Source organism: Pistacia vera, unplaced genomic scaffold, assembly GCF_008641045.1.
Source record: "Pistacia vera cultivar Batoury unplaced genomic scaffold, PisVer_v2 Contig302, whole genome shotgun sequence".
NCBI classification, from domain to species: domain Eukaryota; kingdom Viridiplantae; phylum Streptophyta; class Magnoliopsida; order Sapindales; family Anacardiaceae; genus Pistacia; species Pistacia vera.
This window is the reverse complement of record NW_022196116.1, coordinates 337,991-359,119: the sequence shown is the minus strand read 5'-3', so window position 1 is coordinate 359,119 and position 21,129 is coordinate 337,991. Positions and strand designations below refer to the sequence as shown.

The 21,129-nt window shown below is 36.0% G+C and overlaps 2 protein-coding genes across 2 annotated transcripts in view; both read left to right on the top strand.

Annotated features, from left to right (window-relative positions):
• Positions 1-7,281, top strand: part of LOC116135671 — a 29,553-nt gene extending 22,272 nt beyond the window's left edge. Inside the window, exons 4-7 of the mRNA XM_031421390.1 lie at positions 4,412-4,456; positions 4,999-5,164; positions 5,375-5,745; positions 6,370-7,281. Coding sequence (XP_031277250.1) covers positions 4,412-4,456; positions 4,999-5,164; positions 5,375-5,745; positions 6,370-6,685 — 898 coding nt within the window. The 3' untranslated portion in view covers positions 6,686-7,281. The remainder of the gene's footprint in view (positions 1-4,411; positions 4,457-4,998; positions 5,165-5,374; positions 5,746-6,369) is intronic.
• Positions 7,282-10,043: 2,762 nt separating this feature from the next.
• On the top strand, positions 10,044-19,829 carry LOC116135670 (protein BONZAI 2-like). Its single transcript, XM_031421389.1, has 16 exons — positions 10,044-10,357; positions 10,656-10,703; positions 12,276-12,424; positions 12,523-12,571; positions 13,314-13,370; positions 13,500-13,688; positions 13,781-13,915; positions 14,430-14,491; positions 14,588-14,690; positions 14,775-14,889; positions 17,858-17,934; positions 18,021-18,158; positions 18,267-18,431; positions 18,708-18,821; positions 18,946-19,042; positions 19,133-19,829. Exons 1-16 carry the CDS (start codon positions 10,214-10,216, stop codon positions 19,225-19,227), a joined length of 1,737 nt encoding a protein of 578 aa, XP_031277249.1. The 5' UTR covers positions 10,044-10,213; the 3' UTR covers positions 19,228-19,829.
• Positions 19,830-21,129: the final 1,300 nt, after the last annotated feature.

Genomic DNA, 21,129 nt, shown 5'->3' with positions numbered 1-21,129 from the left:
GGTTCAGAGCTGCAAAAACACCGCAAGTAGGCCTCCACACACTGATTCACCACCTCAGTTTGGCCATCTGTCTGTGGGCGTTAGGCCGAACAGAATTTCAATGTAGTGCCAGATGCCTTGAAGAGTTCTTGCCAAAATTGGCTGATAAAAATCTTGTCCCTGTCGGACACAATAGACTTTGGAAACCCACTGAGCCTCACAATTTTTGATACAAAAACAACTACTACATCTTTAGCACTATAGGGATGGCAAAAGAGGATGAAGTGGCTATACTTAGTGAGTCTGTCGACCACCACTAGGATAGTATCGTGTCCCCAAGACTTAGATAGTCCTCAAATGAAATCCATGCTAATATCCTCAAATACTTGGGTAGGGATGGGTAAGGGTTGGAAAAGGCCCGCTGGTTTAAGGGTTGAGTGTTTATTGAGTTGGCAAACAGTGCATCTCTTCACAAATTCTTGAACGTCCCTCTTAATCCCTTCCCAAAAGACAAGGCTGGCCACCCTTTTATAAGTGCAAAAGAAACCCGAATGCCCCCCACTTGGGCTACAATGAAACTCCTCTAGCAACTTAGGGATGAATTTGGAGAACTTGGGAAGAACAATCCTGTTTTTGTAAAGCAGACAGCCTTTTCGAAGTTGGTAGTGGGGTCTACTGGTGGGGTCGAATAAGAGATCTTGCATAATGATTTGAAGCTTAGGGCCCTGTTGAGCTTCGGCAACTATCTCATCAAAGTCTGAAAATTGGACCATTAATATGGCAACCATCTCACCTACCTCCTCTCTATGAGACAATGCATCTGCCACTTGGTTGGAGGATCCCGGTTGGTAGTGAATTTCGAAAGAGAATCCCATGAGTTTCGAAATCCACTTCTGCTGTTTTGGTGTCTTCATTCGCTGGTTAGTCAAGAACTTTAGACTACGCTGGTCTGTCTTAATAATGAACTTGCGCCTAATAAGGTAATGACTCTATTTGTGGACAGCAAACACTATGGCCATGAGTTCCTGTTCATACATACATTTCTGCTTTGATTGGCAAGAAAAAGCTTTACTAAGAAAAGCAATTGGGCGTTATTTTTGGACCAGGACAACCCCCATCCCTTGCCTAGAAGCATCGGTGTGTACTTTGAAGGGTAAGTCAAAATCAGGTATGGCTAGCACCGGAACCGTTGTCATTGCTGTTTTGAGGGCCTCAAAGGCTTGTTGAGCTATCTCATCCCGTGTAAAAGAATCCTTCCGAAGTAGTTGTGTTAAGGGTTGAGCAATCAGTCCATATCCCCTTACAAAGCAACGATAATAACTTGTTAGCCCCAAGAATCCCCTCAAACCTTTTATAGTGCGGAGGGCTGGCCAAGACAACATCGAGTCAATCTCTTGCGGATCAGCTTCCACCCTTTTGGTTGAAATTAGGTGGCCTAAGTATTCGAGTTTCTGTTGTGCGAATAGACACTTCTTGCGGTTTACGACCAACTCATTTGTCTTAAGAATCTGGAAAACTTGTCTAAGGTGCTCCAAATGGGTGTGCAAGTCGAGGCTGTAGATAAGTATATCGTAAAAAAAAAAAACCAGGACGAACTTCCTTAAAATTGACTTGAAGATAGTATTCATTAAAGCCTGAAAAGTGGAAGGGGCGTTCGTTAAATTGAAGGGCATAACTAGGAACTCATAGGGCCCCTCATGAGTTTGAAAAGCTGTCTTAGCTATGTCTTCCTCCCTTAATCTGATCTGGTAGTACCCGGATTTCAAATCCAACTTAGTGAAAATCGTTGCTCCTGCCTGTTCATCCAACAACTCTTCGATTGAGGGAAAGGGGAACTTATCTAGGATGGTGAGACTGTTCAGGGCGCGGTAGTCAACACAGAAGCGCCAACTCCCGTCTTTCTTTTTCACTAGTAAAATAGGGCTAGAAAAAGGGCTTGTACTTGGCTGAATTATTCCCGTTATCAGCATCTCCCCAACCAATCTCTCAATTTCATTTTTCTGGACGTAAGCGTATTTGTAAGGACGTATGTTAGGAGGTTTGGCCCCATCCTGGAGGATTATGGGATGGTCTGTGGATCTTTTGGGAGGTAGTTTGGTAGGTTGGTCAGAGACTTGGTTGAACTCTTCCACCACTTCCTAGACTCTAGGTTCAATTGGCTCAACTTCCTTAGCTGTTTTGCTCTCTATGGAACAAAATTCGAACACATACCTAGCCCCTTTTATCTGTATCGATTTCAGCATGGCTTTGAGTGAGACAACTGTCTTGACCAAAGAAGGATCTCCCCTTAACATGACCTTTTTTCCTTCTCTGGCAACAGCCATGGTCAGGTTTTTCCAGTTAGCACACACATCTCCCAGAGTGCTCAACCAAGCGACTCCCAACATAACTTCGACCCTGCCTAATTCAAAGGGAAAAAAATCTTGTTGTATCTCAATCCTCTGTTCCCATCAGACCTCTAAGCTTAAGAGTCTTGCCTGAAATCATCCCTACGATAGAATTCATTGGCAAAGCAAAAGTATTACCTTCTAAGATTGGTTCATCGTCGGCTTCTGGTGGTGTCTCCTTTTTCTTCATCTCCTCTTCATCTTCCAGAATCAACCAAACCTGCAGAGATTTATTTCTACATCGGTGGTTTGGCCCAAACTTCTCATCACAACAGAAACACAATCCCTTCACTTGTTTGTACTGGATATCGGCCTCTGTTAATCGCCGGAACCTATCGCCTTTGGCAGGCGTTGTAACACCCTCCATTGGTTTTCCTTCCTTTTCCCAACTACTGTTTTGTGAACTCACCCCTTGCCTCGCTTCTCCGTTTTCATCAGGTTATTCCACTAGTTTGGTCGGCTTTATTCTGGGTTGGATGAGACCCGGTGGTAAGAATTTGGTTTGTAGGCTTGGGTTCCATTAAATCTGGACCGGGTTTTATCTAAAACCCAATTTTTCTCCTCAATACAATGGGCTTGCTCAATTAACTCCATAGTTCCTCTTTAAGCTCATTTGAGAAAATTCCCACATGGAGGTCTTCTCCTACCTCACGCAAGGGGGCTGAAAGTGCCTCAAATTGTTCTTTGAACTTAGTCATGGTTCCTGTCTGCTTTAGCGCAACCAATGACTCGTAAGTTGTTCCCTAGTGCGATGACCTGAAGCGTTTCACTAATGCCGATTTGAAAGAGCTCCAAGAGAGAATCAGCGCTCGAGTGTCAACCCACTGGTACCAGTTCAGCGCATGCCCCTCCATGCACACGGCGGTAGCGTCAACCTTCTCTTCTTCCTCAAATTGGTTCACCTGGAAGTATCGGTCAGCTTTGAAAGTCCATCCTAATGGGTCTTCGCCGTTGAATACAAGTAATTCTAGCTTCTTTCCCTTTTGATCTTCTTTGCCATTTTCGATTCCCTTTAGTCGATCTTGGTTACCTAAACCTTCCGGTGTCTCGTTTCTTGTCTTATCAGTATTCCTACTCTCGTCCTTCTCATCTCTAATCCTCATCCACTCTCGAAGCTCAACGAGGTAACCCTTGATGCTTCCCATTTCTTCCTTCATGTTCCCCATTTCCTTCTCAATTCCATTTCCGATTTTACCTTCACCTAAACAAGGCTCTGATACCAATTTGATGAGACTCTAGCAACCACAATCGAAAATACACACACAGCACAACCAACAATCAAAGAACAACCAAGATCAACAAATGTATATTGATTCAAAGTTAAAACAAGTCCTGGAGAGTCCTAGTCAGACCGAACCAGTGGCAAAAACAAAGAGAGGATAGTTCCTAGCAATTCGAGGAGCTAGGGGCCTCCATTGACAACTTTAGAGAATAATTTGCTTAGCCTATTCCCAATTCTAACTGTATGTATATACTAGTGACCTTTTCCCATATTCCCTCCACACACAATCCTGCCACCTGTATTTCCTGTAACTATATCCCACTGGCCCAACAAACCTTAGTGTCTATTCACACGCCTCACACCCTCCTGCCCTTTGTGCCCCTTGTATTGATTCCTTAGTAATAGGGGGCCTATGAATCTGATTTGGCATGTTTGAGACTTCCAATTTTTTCTTTCTATGGTCAAACGTGTGAATAATAAAACCATGGTTTTTTTTTTTTTTTTTCTTTTTGGTGTTTCCTGTCTCCTTTGTAATATTAAGATTAGCTACGCTTTGAAAAGGGTCTGTCCACTACATGACTTTTAAATGCATTTAGGTTTTTGGCTTGTACATGAACATGAACTTTTGTTTTAGTAACGAGTTTGAGAAAGTAGGTGCATGAAGTGCTTGTGGCTGTGCACTTGCTCATCTTGTACATCTTTTAGGTGGTTTTCGATTTTTTTTGAAGACATTTTTTACTTTGTGCTTATGCAATAAGTAACTGTCATTTTTTTTATGATTATACAGGACTAACTTTTGCTGGTAACTTTGGAAATTTTGCAGTGCTTTGGATGGAATGGTCAGCTTGTGGCAGCTTCAATCTAGGGGGTAAATCTGAAATATTTGTCTTTCTCAAGTGACTTTTTCTCCCCGTTGGCTTACCAGGATTTTGACTGGTTGCAGTGTGAACCTTTGCTTATCATACAAGTGTGCTTATATTCATTGTATTGCATTGTTATGATAGTGTTACTTGCCAACTAATGCTGTGAAGGTAATGCTTATGAGGAGAACTCTAGAGCATGATGCATGGCTGAAATGTCTTAACTAGATTATTTATTGAAAATTATCAGCGAAGCCTATAGATTTGGTGAAGAAAAATCATATTGAAACGACTCAAGCCTCTATTACTTATCTATAAATGATAAAAGGTAAGTTTGAAAATATGATCAAATTAATCCTAATAGAACTAAATCCTGAAAGGAAAACAATCGTAGTTAAAATTAAATGAGTGAAACAAATTAGAGATAAATCCTAAAATAATGAACTTCATCCCCTAATTGGTCTGCATTACGACTTCATTTTTTATTTTGTTCCAAATTGGTGTATTTGTTCCTTGCTCTGTGCTCATATGGTTTTCCCTTCAACTGCAGGTCAGGTGCCTCTTTACTCAGTACAAGTGATTGTGTATCTCCAAAGCAGAGGAGATGGCCTGAAGATATAGCCTGGCACCCACAAGGAAACAGCCTTTTTTGTGCTTACACTGCTGATAGAGGGGATTCTCAGATATCGGTCCTAAATCTGAATAAAACACAGGGGGTAAGTGTTACCTTAATGCAGATCAAATACATATAATGCTGGTACTTAAATCTTGTGTGTAAATTTGCATGACATATATTTCTATTGGACTGGGACTTGTATGGGCTGCATCTACTATCACAAGTTATTTAGCATACAACTGCTATGTTCATAAAGAAAATTCTCCTTTGGATAACGAATACTGAAGTTTTTATTTTTGTGCATCAATAGAGAGCTCGTGTAACTTTCCTTGACGGTAAACCTCATGTCAAAGGTATTATCAACAGCATAATTTTCTTGCCATGGGAAAATGCCTCTTTTGTAACTGGTGGTAGTGATCATGCTGTTATACTTTGGAGTGAGAGAGATGCTGAGAACTCATGGATGCCAAAGGCGCTGCACAGGAATATGCATTCCTCTGCTGTCATGGGAGTTGCTGGGATGCAGCAAAAGCAGATTGTATTGTCTGCTGGTGCAGACAAGAGGATTATTGGGTTTGATGCAGGAGCAGGAAGAGCTGATTTCAAGCATCAGATAGATAGTAAATGCATGAGTGTTCTGCCAAACCCATGTGACTTCAATCTATTCATGGTTCAAACAGGGTAAGAAACTTCTATTATGCAATGAGAATCTTCTTCATCTTTTCTACTGCCACTCTCTTTGCAATCCTAGCATTTGGATTTCTAAATTCACTTGCTGTGTCCAAGTATTTTGAGAAGTGGATTTCATTTGTCAAATAAAGAACTTTAAAACTTTCAAGTTATGCTTCATTGAAGAAAGCAATGCAATGATTTGAAAGACCCTACAGAAGATCAAATTTTAATCTGCTGCCGTTGTGGTGGAAGGAATTGATAATGTAGTAGTATATGACATGGTGATTTTTTGTACGTAATATATCTTATTATACAAATTTAGCTTTTTAAAATTGCGATTGGAGAAATGCGCTCGTAATTAATTGTCTTGAGATTTGAATCATCAGCTGTAAAGTTTTAAGATTTAAATTACTGGATTATTGAGTCTGCTTACTGTCATGCATGGTTCATTTTGGATAATTGGATGGTTTAACATGAATTTCTATTCAACCAGGAGATCATAGTCTGGGATGAGAAAGGCCATTTGATTACATAAATTTTACATATCTTGAAAAGCAAGACTTATGCTGCTACTGTAGTCACAAATTTTGATTTTCAGCGTGAAGTTTTGACAATGAGATGACATGTTTTCAGGACACCGGGAAGGCAGCTGCGGTTGTTTGATATTAGATTGAGGCAGACTGAAATTCATGGTTTTGGATGGAAGCAAGAGAGTAGCGAATCCCAGTCAGCTCTGATAAATCAGGCTTGGTCTCCTGATGGTTTATACATAACATCTGGTTCAGCTGATCCCGTAATCCACCTCTTTGATATCAGATACAATGCTCACAAGCCATCCCAATCACTAAAAGCTCATCAGAAACGGGTTTTTAAAGCTGTGTGGCATTATTCTTATCCACTTCTTATTTCCATTTCTTCTGATCTGAACATTGGATTGCACAAAATTTAGAATGCCATTAACATAGGACATATTTTCACTTATTTTGAGTCGCTTTTCAATTTGCTTGCCCCACTCTCGTCAGATGGTAATTTTGCTTCATCCTAGCAGTACTAAGCCATTGGGATGTATAGGATGAAAGAACCGAGAACCCTGACAGGGAGGTTGGGTTGTATCACTTATCAAATTTTGTAATTCTTTTTGTCCCCTCGGGGAAAATATATGCTTGTGTATTCCTTCCCAATATGCTTTATTGTTAATGTTGCATACTAACATGGGATTTAGTGACGATGTATATGTTTAAGGCTTCAAGCTTGATCCCATTATTTTTCACGGTATATGCTTTATAGATTGGAAAAAGAAAATCATTTCTCTGTACCTATTGATGGATACAAGAGAAGAATCCACTGTACGATGCAACGGGTAATTGTTACGGCTTGATCTGCACAAGGTGTATGACATGTTCTAAAGACTGAGGTGGGTACCAGGAGGGATTGTCCGTGTTTCGACCTGGCTAGGGCCACGCCAATCCAACATACCGTTGACCCACCCCAACTCCTCAAAAATCATCATTTTTTGTCTCTGCTTTGTTCCCTCAAACTAATAATAATAACTTGCAGTTGTAAAGTCTTCATAACTTAGCTCTCCATGCTGCCTGGCTTGTTTGTTATTTCATTAATCATAATGCTTGAAACAGATTCACTATTGTCCATTCTTGTCTAAATCAAAGTTAAAGTAAGACACGACAGAAATGCGCTCCATGTTGATGTCGTTGTAAGAGATATTAAAGAGTGCCATTCCATCGTTTTAGAAAATGGACCTTGACCAAGACTAGACCTCCACCAAACTTACCACAAATTTCCGTGTAAGTTGTAAGTCATTCTGCGTCACTTTCTTTACTACTTGCGTCAAGATTCAAGATATTTTTTTCTTGTGTTCTGACTTAACCGAAGTGGATATATCTAATTTTTCATTATCAAACCACCTCCAACCTTAAGATTCCCGAACATGAACCCATTGAATGTAATGAAAATGAAGTCCGAGTTTGCCCCAGTAAACCCCACCATTGCTCTAGTGGTTGACCCCTTGGTGCTCGTTGACTCCCAATTACATTTTTTACTTGCACAACACCCGAAATTCCAATTCAGTTTCACCTCAACTTAATTCATTTCCTTTCAGCCTGATTAAGAAGCTTACCTGAAAAAAAAAAAAAAAAGACTTATTAAATAAATGATAATATACAATAATTTTACATAGTGAATTATACCTGAAAGGAAGAGAATCTAAACAGAAAAAAGTGACAGAGTAAACAAATGAAAGATACGGTAGAAACAAAATTAATTATGTAATGGTGAAGTGGGCCAAAAGAAACCATGACCAATGCTTGTGATTGAAGACTAATTAATGGGTAACCATTCACAAACACGATATTAGGATTACAAAATAAAACTGGGGTATGGTTATTATGCCATGCTTTTGGGTGCTAGTAGCAACCAAGCAAGCAGCCGATTGGATCCCAAAATGTGCTTCTTAGCAGCAGACATGCATGGCCTTTTGCTTTAATTTTTTATATTGGTTTTAGAAGAAGAAAGATATATTATGGGTCTTTTACTCATGCTTTGCCATGTTCAATTTCAAACATCACCTTCCACTTGACAATATTCTTCAATTGCTTTGCTTGTGCTTGTTCTATCATATAATATAACTATACACAATCATATTTACGCAACTAATTAATTCATACCTTCTACTCTAAGTCTTATGCTCATAATTACACCACATATATATATATATTTCCCACTTTAAATCCCACAAGAGAAAACAAAATAATATCAAAAAATCTCCAAGTGAAAATATATTTTAATGTTAATGAAATTTTTTTCATCCTATACATAAGAACAGCTTTCCATCGGATGCAAAATCCTAAATCAAAATGCAGATATGTTTTAATTTATTATTTGTTTTATAATATAATATGGATAAATAAAGTGGGGTAATTAAATGCCATAAGTAATGTTTCCAAAAAACATTACATCTTAAATGACATATTTGCATACCTTTTTATCATATTATAAAACAGTGGGACCATTAAACTTTATTTAAAAATAATTATAAATTACTTTGATTTTGTCTGTTAAAAGTTTATGTTAATAATTGGTAAATTTTGTATTCTCAGGTGCTGAATTGGACCCACAGCTTAATTATACAGATGAATCAAGACATAAATATCGGAAGAAACATATAATAAATTCATTCTAACATCAGATTGGAAGGACATAACATGATGAATTTGGACTTCATTTAAATCATAACATGTTTATAATAAAATATTGTATTATTGTAATGACGAATTAAGTTAAAGAAGGGGCTATATATCTTAGATTTGGGATTCTACATTTTGTTATGTTTATTTTGGACCACATAATGTATAATTTACGTCATCTAATCAAATATCTCAAAGTATATCCTATATACCATTATTTGACGTCAAATGAAATTATATTAAACCATAATGTGAAATAGTTACAATTCAGTATTTTAGCAATTACATTTTTTAATTAAATATTAATTTATTTTGAATTTGGATAGAGGGATTTTTTAGTGGTCATAATCTGACAAAGTTGGGCTTTGAAAGAAGGGGCACATTTTTGACTATTAATTTGAATTGTGGAATGTCCAAATTTGAATGCAGCCTTAGATCAACTCACTCTCAAATCATCCACAACCGCGTTAATTCAATTAAATTATTTTATCATAATATTATATCATGTCATTTATATTTGAAAAAATACACATAAGATTTATGATTTAGTATTTTATTAATATAGAAATCAAAATACATTTTGAAATTGAATCAACAATCGCTCTTACAACATGTGATCTGACTTAACCGTCACTGCTCATAAACGTATTTCCCCCGTTAACGACTTTGTAGAGAATCTCTCCTCAAATTTTCATTTTTCTCCTAATAAACGCGTTTTCGATGAATGCAATTATGTTTCAAAATATTTTAGTATTATTTTAATTGTTTTCTTTGATAACTCAAATCACAAGAAAACATGAGAAAAGTGATGGTTATGTTTTATCACTCTATAAATTATTAAAATCTTTATAATTATATGATCAAATCCACAAATGAAGTTATTCTAATACACATACCAATTATGCTAAGACTAATTCCTATGAGGATTTTTAAGCAGATTGGGATTACCCAAGTGACCTTTCACGTAAATTAATTAATTATATTTTGGTAAATTTAAACGATTTTTCTGAGAACAATTTTATAAAACGTCTTGAGATTTCAAAATTTTTAGTGTTTGTTGGGTTGGGTTATAGTTGCAAATATAAAGCTACAAAGTGGGGTCAATTTAAGAAGTCGATAGATAAATCAATACTGAGTCTGAGTGCCTTCACTTTTTCAATTTTCATTTCAATGTTTTTGAAACGCAGCACCTTGCCAACAATAAGGTTTTACTAGTTCATTTTTCATTTCAAATACTTCTCAGCCAAGCCGCGCCAACCTCTGCTGACACATAAACCATGGGCAATTGCTGTTCCGAAACCGGCGGCGGTATGACAGCTGTCGGCGGTACTGCCGCTCCGACCACCGCTGGCTCTCCAAATCAAGCCGTTGACTTATTCCTTAAGTCTCGGGGCTTCCTCGGTCTCTTCTCTCAGATCGAGGTTACTCATATCTCTTCTAGTTTTTTACTTTTATTTTTGTTATCACTCACATTTTAGAACTAATTAGTGGATTTTCCAATCTAAAATTTATTTGTGATTTTTTCAGCCGTTTTGGATTTTAAGCTAATAATACTATGAAAACCAGTGGCACTCTGATTATCAGTTACTCAATTTGGCATATGGAATAGTTGATTGCATTTCTTGTAAAGATTTGTAAATTATCCCTTGAAAAGAATGTGAACAATTTATGCTGATTTTTTTTTTTCCGTTTATTTATGCAATAATAATGCTTTTGCAGTTATCATTTTCGGCCAGTGACTTGCGTGACCGAGATGTCCTCTCCAAGGTTTGTTGATCTAAATTTTTATCTAATTTGTAGGTTAAATTTTGATGGTTTTCATGTATACGGGTGCTATTTGAAACCAAACCAGAGTTTATTCGAAATATCATATGTTTACAATCTGATCCAGTCTTAGTTAATTAAGGAATATGCAATTGGAAATGAAGCATCTATGAAATTTATGAATGTTTTGTTTAGTAATATACAAGTGGAAATGGAGCATAGTGCTTCAATGGTCGAGGTAACCCTGAATTAATTGTTTTGAAGACAGTACTTGTTTAGTTGTGAATTCTTGCGGTTGGCAGTACCATCAACAATTGTATTAGCTATGGGATGCTTTTTTAAGAATTGTCTATGTCTGCAGTAGTGTGGAGATTGTATTTTGATGATCTCTGAAGATAGTTGACATCATAATAAATTGCTATTGGTTTGAGCAATTCTAAGGCAATGTTAACCAGTGTCTTTAATTCCTCAGAGCTGAAACCTTTGTTAATTTGTGTTGATATAAATATGAAAATTGACCAAACAGTAGATGGTTGACTAAATTTAACTGACCATCATTTTTGGCATATGATCTCCATTGCCTGAATTTGAAGGAGAAACATGTGAAATAAGGTCAGTGATGATGGTGACAAGTTTTAGTAGTGGCCATGTCTTTATGAACTTGCTGGTTCCTTATGTAAGGCTCCACATGGAGTCTTTGCAGCATTCGCTTCTTTCTCTTTGTGAGATGGTGGTTGATATGTTTGTCTATCTTAACAATTGGTAATAGAACCTGGTTCTCCACCAGAAAGGCCGGAAGAATTCAGTGTCTTTATTTTTATTATTAAATCAGAAGTGATAATTATTTGTAGCCGATAATCTATCCACCAAAGAAGTAGATAATTTCAAACCTTATATCATCTAATACCTGCGGCGCTTTGATTCGATCACATCTGGTGTCAAATTGATGCCTCATCAATAGGTTGGTTGATTAGAAAAACGAATTACCCACAGTGGAAGCCAGAAAATTAAGTCGTGGCTCATACCATAACATACTTATTTGTCATTGGTCCTTTAATTTAGTAGTTCCTTTTAAGTCTTATTCATTAGGATTAGTAACTGTATATGCGAAGCGTATTTATATAATTTTTAGAGTTGATTTATGAGATTTGAGCTTCTATTTAGTTCCTTTTGATAAACTCTATTGCTTTCTTCAATTTCCTTAACTGTTTTCCATCTTTCTTTTCTTTATCATCCGCTCCAAACTATTATTTAAGCACACATGGCCTGACCTGGTTTCTCATTGTTTTGAATCCTGAAATCCTATTTTCTAGATTCAACCTTTACATCTATTGACCCTTATCTAAGATCTTAAGCTTTTGGATTAAGTGGTGTATGCTTTTGGGTTCAAATCCCTCAAACATTGCAACTTAAATCAATTGTCTCAATCAATTCAAACCTCAGTCTTGGGCTCTTGCTGGATCCACTAGACCTAAAAGCGAAATCTTTTTCTAGTGTTGTTCTTTTGGATTGATTAGATGTTCTATTTCTACTCAGAAGGTTTAATTATCATCTCCTTATATTTGCTTGCTTCAGAGTGATCCCATGCTGGTGGTTTATACAAAAGCTAGAGATGGAGCAGTTACTGAAGTATGCCGTACTGAAGTAGTCCTTAATTCTTTGAGTCCTGCATGGATTACAAAATATACCATTACATATCAATTTGAGGTTGTGCAAACCTTACAGTAAGTTCTAATTCTTTCAGCTCTATTTTTTATTGACCAAATGTCCATTTTTATAGGTTATATTGTCTTGTAATTTGTGAAACTGCTATCTATCACAGATTTCGTATATATGATGTTGACACTCAGTTTCACAATGCTGATGTAAAGGTAACTTTTTCCCCTCCCCCCTATAATGTTGTTTCTATTTCTAGTTTTAATTTTTTAATTTTTATAGAGCAAGAAATCATTTTAATTGAACATATACTAATACATATGATCTAGCAACACGTGCCAACTCCATCAATAAGATTCACTAAGTAACAAATCTACAGTTGCTCTAAAATACCATAAGTTTTAATCTTTACTTGTCATGATATGGCTCAAAATCTGCATATATATAGTCTTTCTCTCTTGTGGATGCCTTTCTTAAAATTTGGACTTAAATTCTTGTGTGCAAGAAATTGCCAGATTTTTTTCCTTTTAACAGTTTCATTTGGTTGGAAAGAGATTAAAAAATTGTGAACTCCTATCAACTCTTGCATGCGAGAGTTGAATTAAAATTTTAGTCCCACACTTGATAATTTATATATATATATATGCATATATATTCAACTTGAAAGCTAGAAAATATCTGTGTTAAAACTGTTGAATTGTTTAATTTTTTATTCATCTTGTTAAAGTGATGATTAACAAAGTTTGTATTCGTAATTTTTGAAATCATAAATTCACTTTAGACAATTCAATATCTCCGACTTCGAATGTGTCACTCATTTATTGTTTTTACTCTCATTTATATGCTTATGTTATATGAAATACTTTAAAAGAAATAGAAAAAGAATTTTCTACGTTTTACTTGCATTGAAGTGCATTCTAGGATATCATTAGATAACAGATGATTCCACTTATGCAGATGCTTAAGTTGGAGGAGCAGCAATTTCTTGGTGAGGCTACTTGTACATTGTCAGAGGTATGACATAGGGGCAGCTTCTTTTAATTTTTTTGTTCAATGTATGGTTGAACATTGAGAACTTTAATGTTGTTCTGCTGATTCAAACCATACTTAATACTCATTGACATTCTCATTTCTCTCTGGTAGATTGTCACCAAACCAAACAGGTCACTGACCTTAGAACTTGTACGCAGAGAAGATTCTATCACATCAACCCGTCCACAACACCGTGGAAAGCTTACTGTGCATGCTGAAGAATGCATAAACTCTAAGACTACAACAGAGTTGATATTAAGGTGTTCAGATTTGGAATATAAGGATCTCTTCTCTAGGAATGTATGGCTGCTGATTTCTTATTTCTCTCTCTTATATTAGACATTTTGGGACATTCTAATAATGTTTGGGTGCATGTCTGACATATTTTGCAGGACCCCTTTCTGGTAATATCAAAAATCATGGAGGGTGGGATGCCTATCCCTGTGTGTAAAACAGAGGTCTTGAAGAATGAAATGAAACCAGAATGGAAACCGGTGTTTTTGAATATTCAGCAAGTTGGAAGCAAGGTATTGGGAAGATTTCATGTGGGGTGCTAAAATCTGCAAACTAGTAGAAATAGGACATCCTGCAGTCTAGGCATAATTAAATTTTTGCTATATATAATGGCATGCTCTTCTTTTTATTGTTTATGTAGTAATAAGTTAACTTTTTTTTTTTTTTTTTCTTAAATTCAGCTTACATTGGCAGTGCTGGTTTAGGGTAGATATGTAGTTTTTTAAGTAGGATAACAGTTACCTGTCAAGAATATGCTACTTTTACCTGTCAAATTAAGTGTTGAATTTTATTTGTAATACTTAATTTTCTTGGAATCAGAGTCCTAAAAATTTATTTGTTTTATCATTAGTTTTCCTGTTATCATGGAAATGTATTGTGACATTTAGCACTTTTGCTGACCATAAATTTAGAACATGTACAAATTTAGTTAGAGCATGCATTTTGAGGTACTTCTCCGTAAGATTATGCATTGCCTTATTTGTTTATTACTAGCTATCTAATTTCTCTGCTTGGATTAAATTGCAGGATAGTCCTTTAATAATAGAGTGCTTTAACTTCAATAATAATGGAAAGCATGATTTGATTGGGTAAATGGAGATCTTTTTACTTTTTCCTTCTCTCTCTCACTCTAGAGTTGTATAAACCAAAGTAATGATTATGCTTATTTGTTGTTATTTTACCAGAAAGGTTCAGAAATCACTATCAGACTTGGAAAAACTTCATTCTAGTGGCCAAGGAGAGTATTTGTCTCTACCAACCGCAGTTGGGCATAATTACCACAGCAAGGTTAGCTTTTTAGATCAGGTTGATTCCCATGCTGCTGTCGTATGTCTGTTTCTTTCCTCAAATTTTTTTTAACTTCTATTGCAGATTCTAAAGAGCCAGCTTTTTGTGGACAAGTTTTCGGAGTGTGTTCAATATACTTTCCTTGATTACTTGGCTGGGGGATTTGAACTGAATTTCATGGTGGCTGTTGATTTCACCGGTATGTGTCTGCACATTTAATTTTAGGAAGCATGAAAATGGTTAATGTCCTAATTTATAAATTCTGGAAAACCAATTCTTGACAAGTTAGGTCGTCATTTATTTTGTTATGTAAATACCCATTCTTGTCTTGCCGTTATTTATGGCTATGCTCAATTTTATTAACATTTTGTTTATGTATTCCTACACGTGATACTTCTTAAGGTATAACGGTGCTTATNGACTTAAATTCTTGTGTGCAAGAAATTGCCAGATTTTTTTCCTTTTAACAGTTTCATTTGGTTGGAAAGAGATTAAAAAATTGTGAACTCCTATCAACTCTTGCATGCGAGAGTTGAATTAAAATTTTAGTCCCACACTGGATAATTTTTTTATATATATATATATTCAACTTGAAAGCTAGAAAATATCTGTGTTAAAACTGTTGAATTGTTTAATTTTTTATTCATCTTGTTAAAGTGATGATTAACAAAGCTTGTATTTGTAATTTTTGAAATCATATATTCACTTTAGACAATTCAATATCTCCGACTTTGAATGTGTCACTCATTTATTGTTTTTACTCTCATTTATATGCTTATGTTATATGAAATACTTTAAAAGAAATAGAAAAAGAATTTTCTACGTTTTACTTGCATTGAAGTGCATTCTAGGATATCATTAGATAACAGATGATTCCACTTATGCAGATGCTTAAGTTGGAGGAGCAGCAATTTCTTGGTGAGGCAACTTGTACATTGTCAGAGGTATGACATAGGGGCAGCTTCTTTTAATTTTTTTGTTCAATGTATGGTTGAACATTGAGAACTTTAATGTTATTCTGCTGATTCAAACCATACTTAATACTCATTGACATTCTCATTTCTCTCTGGTAGATTGTCACCAAACCAAACAGGTCACTGACCTTAGAACTTGTACGCAGAGAAGATTCTATCACATCAACCCGTCCACAACACCGTGGAAAGCTTACTGTGCATGCTGAAGAATGCATAAATTCTAAGACTACAACAGAGTTGATATTAAGGTGTTCAGATTTGGAATATAAGGATCTCTTCTCTAGGAATGTATGGCTGCTGATTTCTTATTTCTCTCTCTTATATTAGACATTTTGGGACATTCTAATAATGTTTGGGTGCATGTCTGACATATTTTGCAGGACCCCTTTCTGGTAATATCAAAAATCATGGAGGGTGGGATGCCCATCCCTGTGTGTAAAACAGAGGTCTTGAAGAATGAAATGAAACCAGAATGGAAACCAGTGTTTTTGAATATTCAGCAAGTTGGAAGCAAGGTATTGGGAAGATTTCATGTGGGGTGCTAAAATCTGCAAACTAGTAGAAATAGGACACCCTGCAGTCTGGGCATAATTAAATTTTTTCTATATATAATGGCATGCTCTCCTTTTTATTGTTTATGTAGTAATAAGTTAACTTTTTTTTTCCTCAAATTCAGCTTACATTGGCAGTGCTGGTTTAGGGTAGATATGTAGTTTTTTAAGTAGGATAACAGTTACCTGTCAAGAGTATGCTACTTTTACCTGTCAAATTAAGTGTTGAATTTTATTTGTAATACTTAATTTTCCTGGAATCAGAGTCCTAAAAATTTAATTGTTTTATCATTAGTTTTCCTGTCATCATGGAAATGTATTGTGACATTTAGCACTTTTGCTGACCATAAATTTAGAACATGTACAAATTTAGTTAGAGCATGCATTTTGAGGTACTTCTCTGTAAGATTATGCATGGCCTTATTTGTTTATTACTAGCTATCTAATTTCTCTGCTTGGATTAAATTGCAGGATAGTCCTTTAATAATAGAGTGCTTTAACTTCAATAATAATGGAAAGCATGATTTGATTGGGTAAATGGAGATCTTTTTACTTTTTCCTTCTCTCTCTCACTCTAGAGTTGTATAAACCAAAGTAATGATTATGCTTATTTGTTGTTATTTTACCAGAAAGGTTCAGAAATCACTATCAGACTTGGAAAAACTTCATTCTAGTGGCCAAGGAGAGTATTTGTCTCTACCAACCGCAGTTGGGCATAATTACCACAGCAAGGTTAGCTTTTTAGATCAGGTTGATTCCCATGCTGCGTGTCCGGATTGCTGTTTCCTTTCCTCAAATTTTTTTTAACTTCTATTGCAGATTCTAAGAGCCAGCTTTTTGTGGACAAGTTTTCGGAGTGTGTTCAATATACTTTCCTTATTACTTGGCTGGGGGATTTGAACTGAATTTCATGGTGGCTTGTCGATTTCCACCGGTATGTGTCTACACTTTAACTAATTTAGGAAGCATGAAAATGGTCAATGTCCTAATTTATAAATTCTGGAAAACCAATTCTTGACAAGTTAGGTCGTCATTTATTTTGTTATGTAAATACCCTTCTTGTCTTGCCGTTGTTTAGGCTATCTCAATTTTATTAACATTTTGTTTATGTATTCCTACACGTGATACTTCTAAGGTATAACGGTGCTCATACTATCTGTAAATTTTCCCTATTAGAATAAACTATTCTTTAGCCCCGCCCCACCCCCCCCCCCCCCCCCCCCAAAAAAAAAAGTTCCTTGATTTTAACCTCTGTTTTGTGATACCATGAGATTCTAGCAATAATATGGTGGGTCTCACATCGACCCACCCAATATGTGTTTCCTAAGGTGTTTCCTAAGTGCTATCTTCTTTAATGCAGGAAATTTTAAATATAGCATCTCATAACTCTGAGTTTTATTTACTGTTACTGAATTATTTACAGTTATTTTTAATCCTTCTCTGAGTTATTTTCAACTATTTTCTTTTGAAGCATTTTTCCTAATTTTACAATCAATTTCTGTTAATTCTTCTTTTTACCGTTTCATTTCTAAACTTAGTTTGAACAGATATTTTTCAAATCTATTATTTAGAACATATTAAATGTGTTGGTTTTAGGTTCTGCAAAATTTCATTTGGACTAATTGTCATCTTTGTCTATCAGCTTCAAATGGAAATCCCCGCCTCCCTGATTCCTTGCATTATATTGATCCCTCTGGAAGACCAAATGCATATCAAAGAGTGAGAACAAGTCTCTTTGTTTGTAATTTCGTGTAAATTTCTATTGTTAGTGGATCCACGCAAACATCATGCATTTCCTTTTTCAGGCGATCTTAGAGGTTGGAGAGGTTTTGCAATTTTATGATACTGATAAACGCTTTCCTGCTTGGGGTTTTGGAGCACGGCCAATCGATGGTCCAGTTTCTCATTGCTTCAACTTAAACGGAAGCAGTACTTACTGTGAGGTGAAACAGTTGCAAAACATAAACTTCCTCTCATTATTTGGATGACCTTATCTTTTACTCTTAGCTGTTTGCCTCCATATTAAGGTGAAATAAATCATTTTCTCTCAGGTGGAAGGAATCCATGGAATTATGACAGCATATACAAGTGCCCTCTTTAATGTATCTCTTGCTGGGCCAACACTTTTTGGACCTGTCATTAGCCATGCTGCACAAATTGCTGGCCAATCTCTTGCCAATCGTGGGCAAAAATACTTTATTTTGTTGATAATCACGGTAAGATTGGGAACTAGAAATCCAGATTGACTTTATGTAATTTAAATGCTGTTATGGGTAACATGCATCTATTAATTGGTAACCTTAGTTGCTATTTATAGATTGTGTAATTGTCTATGCTTCTTTTCTAGAGTATCAGCACAAATTCTGCTATCGTTTTGACTAAAGCAAATCATTTTGTTTTTTGTGGTTATAGGTCGTGTTCTTCTGTGAACAATATTTCCATTCTGTTGGGTTCTCACTGTTTCATTGCTCTGAAATTTGTTAATGTTATAGGATGGAGTAGTAACAGATCTCCAAGAAACCAAGGATGCCCTAGTGAAAGCATCTGACCTTCCATTGTCAATCCTCATTGTGGGAGTAGGAGGGGCTGACTTCAAAGAAATGGAGGTATCTTATTATCTTATCATCCATCTGGCAAGGATATTTCTTGATGTATGAGTACTATTGCTGTTTCTGATGTTTGTGCTCAAGTAGGGTTTTCTCCACATTGGAAATATATTTTTCTGTGCAGATTTTAGATGCAGATAAGGGAGAGAGACTTGAGAGTTCATCTGGGCGAGTTGCTTCTCGTGATATAGTTCAATTCGTTCCTCTCAAGGATTTACAGAGTAAGACAACATTTTATATAAAATAACCAACTGTAAAGACAGCTTGGCATTTGATTTAGGTTTTGTGGTAATTATCTGGTTCATTTGCAGATGGAGAGGTTTCTGTTGTTCAAGCACTTTTAGCAGAGTTGCCAACTCAGTTTTTAACCTACATGCGGACCCGTGATATCCAACCAAGTTTTTGAATTGTATAAAGAATGTACATAATGAAAATTAAGTTTCGATCATTGATTTTCATGCAATGAGTTTTCCCCTTCTGTCACCATGCCAATGCGACCATGGTCATCAGGCCTATTTCTTCTTAGTCAAAATAGGCAACTTTTATATTGAGCCGTGTCCATCTGGAAAACGTCTGCGTTTTGGTTAATCAAGCAGCAGACAAAAAAAGGTTGTCAGCAATCAGCTCCAGTTGGGTGCATAATTCTTTTACCATGTTCAGAAGTGCTGGACTAATGGTTGACCCTGGCTGCCGCCTTGACTACAGTTATCTTTTCTGAGATTGGGACCAACTGCAGCAGTATCAATTGGAGGCCTGTACAGACTTACAGTTGAGCAACAAATGTATTGTCTTCTCTAGTTTACAACGAATGATGGACCCTTCATTAAAGCATGTTGTCGCGGTTTTCTCGTGTAAGGATTTCAGCTTAAACTTAAATTCATGTATTTGGATTTTGGACTTTAAAGTGGCACAAGTGGTTGAGCCATTCTACTAGGCTCAAGCAATTAAACAGTATAATTGTATATGGATTCATGTTACCCATTTTGTTTATTCAAAAACTTCTTTCAACGTATTCATCTTATCATTGAATTGATATATATGAAATTTCAACGACGGTTTCTGAATAACTTTGAGGTTTCCAACAGTTCTAAAACTTGTAGAGGTCATTATTATTATTTTTAAATGAAGGGAATTAATTGAATTTCATGATAATTGAATTTATTTTTTATTTATTTATTTATTTATTATTATTATTATTATTTTTTTTTTTTTGAAGATATCTAAGTCTACGTTAGAGTCTATCTAATCGTAGAAATGATAAGTTAAGTTGAAAGCTGAAACAAATTTCAATAAAAATGATTTAACTTGAAGAACGATAAAAATAATTAATTTTAAATTACAAGTGGACTGACATTGGAGTATGGTGTGGGTCTTCTGGGTGGAAGGACTTTGAACAAAGTGGTTGGGTCTTCCTTTTTCCAAGTCTACAATAATAATGCGTTATTATAGAGTGTCTTGATTCCCCTAATGTCTAAACCCTAAAGTGATGATTTGACCAAGAATTGAAACATTCAACAAAAACCAATCTGATTTGACTGCCAAATTCTAAACGCATAAATTATATCCAAAGACTACGATGCTTATTTAAATATATGATCCTTGCAATAATAATTTATGAACTATTTATTTGATGAGACCAACTGAAAATCCAGTTAAGTTTCATGGCAGACTCATATCCTGTTTAGGGATTATTAGACCTGGTAAAACGGGTAATTACCCACGGGCCACGGATAGACGCGCATCCGTTTAAATAATTTAGGTACGGATCTCTCATTTTAGACCCTTTTTATTACCCGTATCAACCCGGCTTTTTTGTGCGGGTGGACCGGATATACCCGCGGGTACCCTAAACAAAAATAACCTAAAAACGTTAACCGAAACCCGGTTCTCTCTTCCCCCTCTTCCTCCATGTCTCCTTTCTTCACCTTCCCTCTCTTCCCGCTAGACTTCCCCTACGATTCTCTATCAATTTCTTCTATTCTTTCAGTCTTCTCATAAACAATATAACTAACTTGTAATTAAAAATATACTAGTTTGGAAAAAGTCAGTATTCCAAATTTCGTTACAATTCGATTTCAAAATTCATTTATCAAGCAACCACCGCGCGACTCCACTGACAGCTTCCACTAACTGGAACGCGGTTTTTTGTTGGGTAAATATTCTTGTGGATACTGCTTGTTGTGTTGGTTGGGGGATTCTGCCCATCTGGTGTGAAATTTGATTGGAGAAGCGTTTGGAGTTTGATTTGGAAGCGCTGAACTGGATTTTGTGATGACTCTGTGGTGGTGGAATTCGTTATGTTCACCTT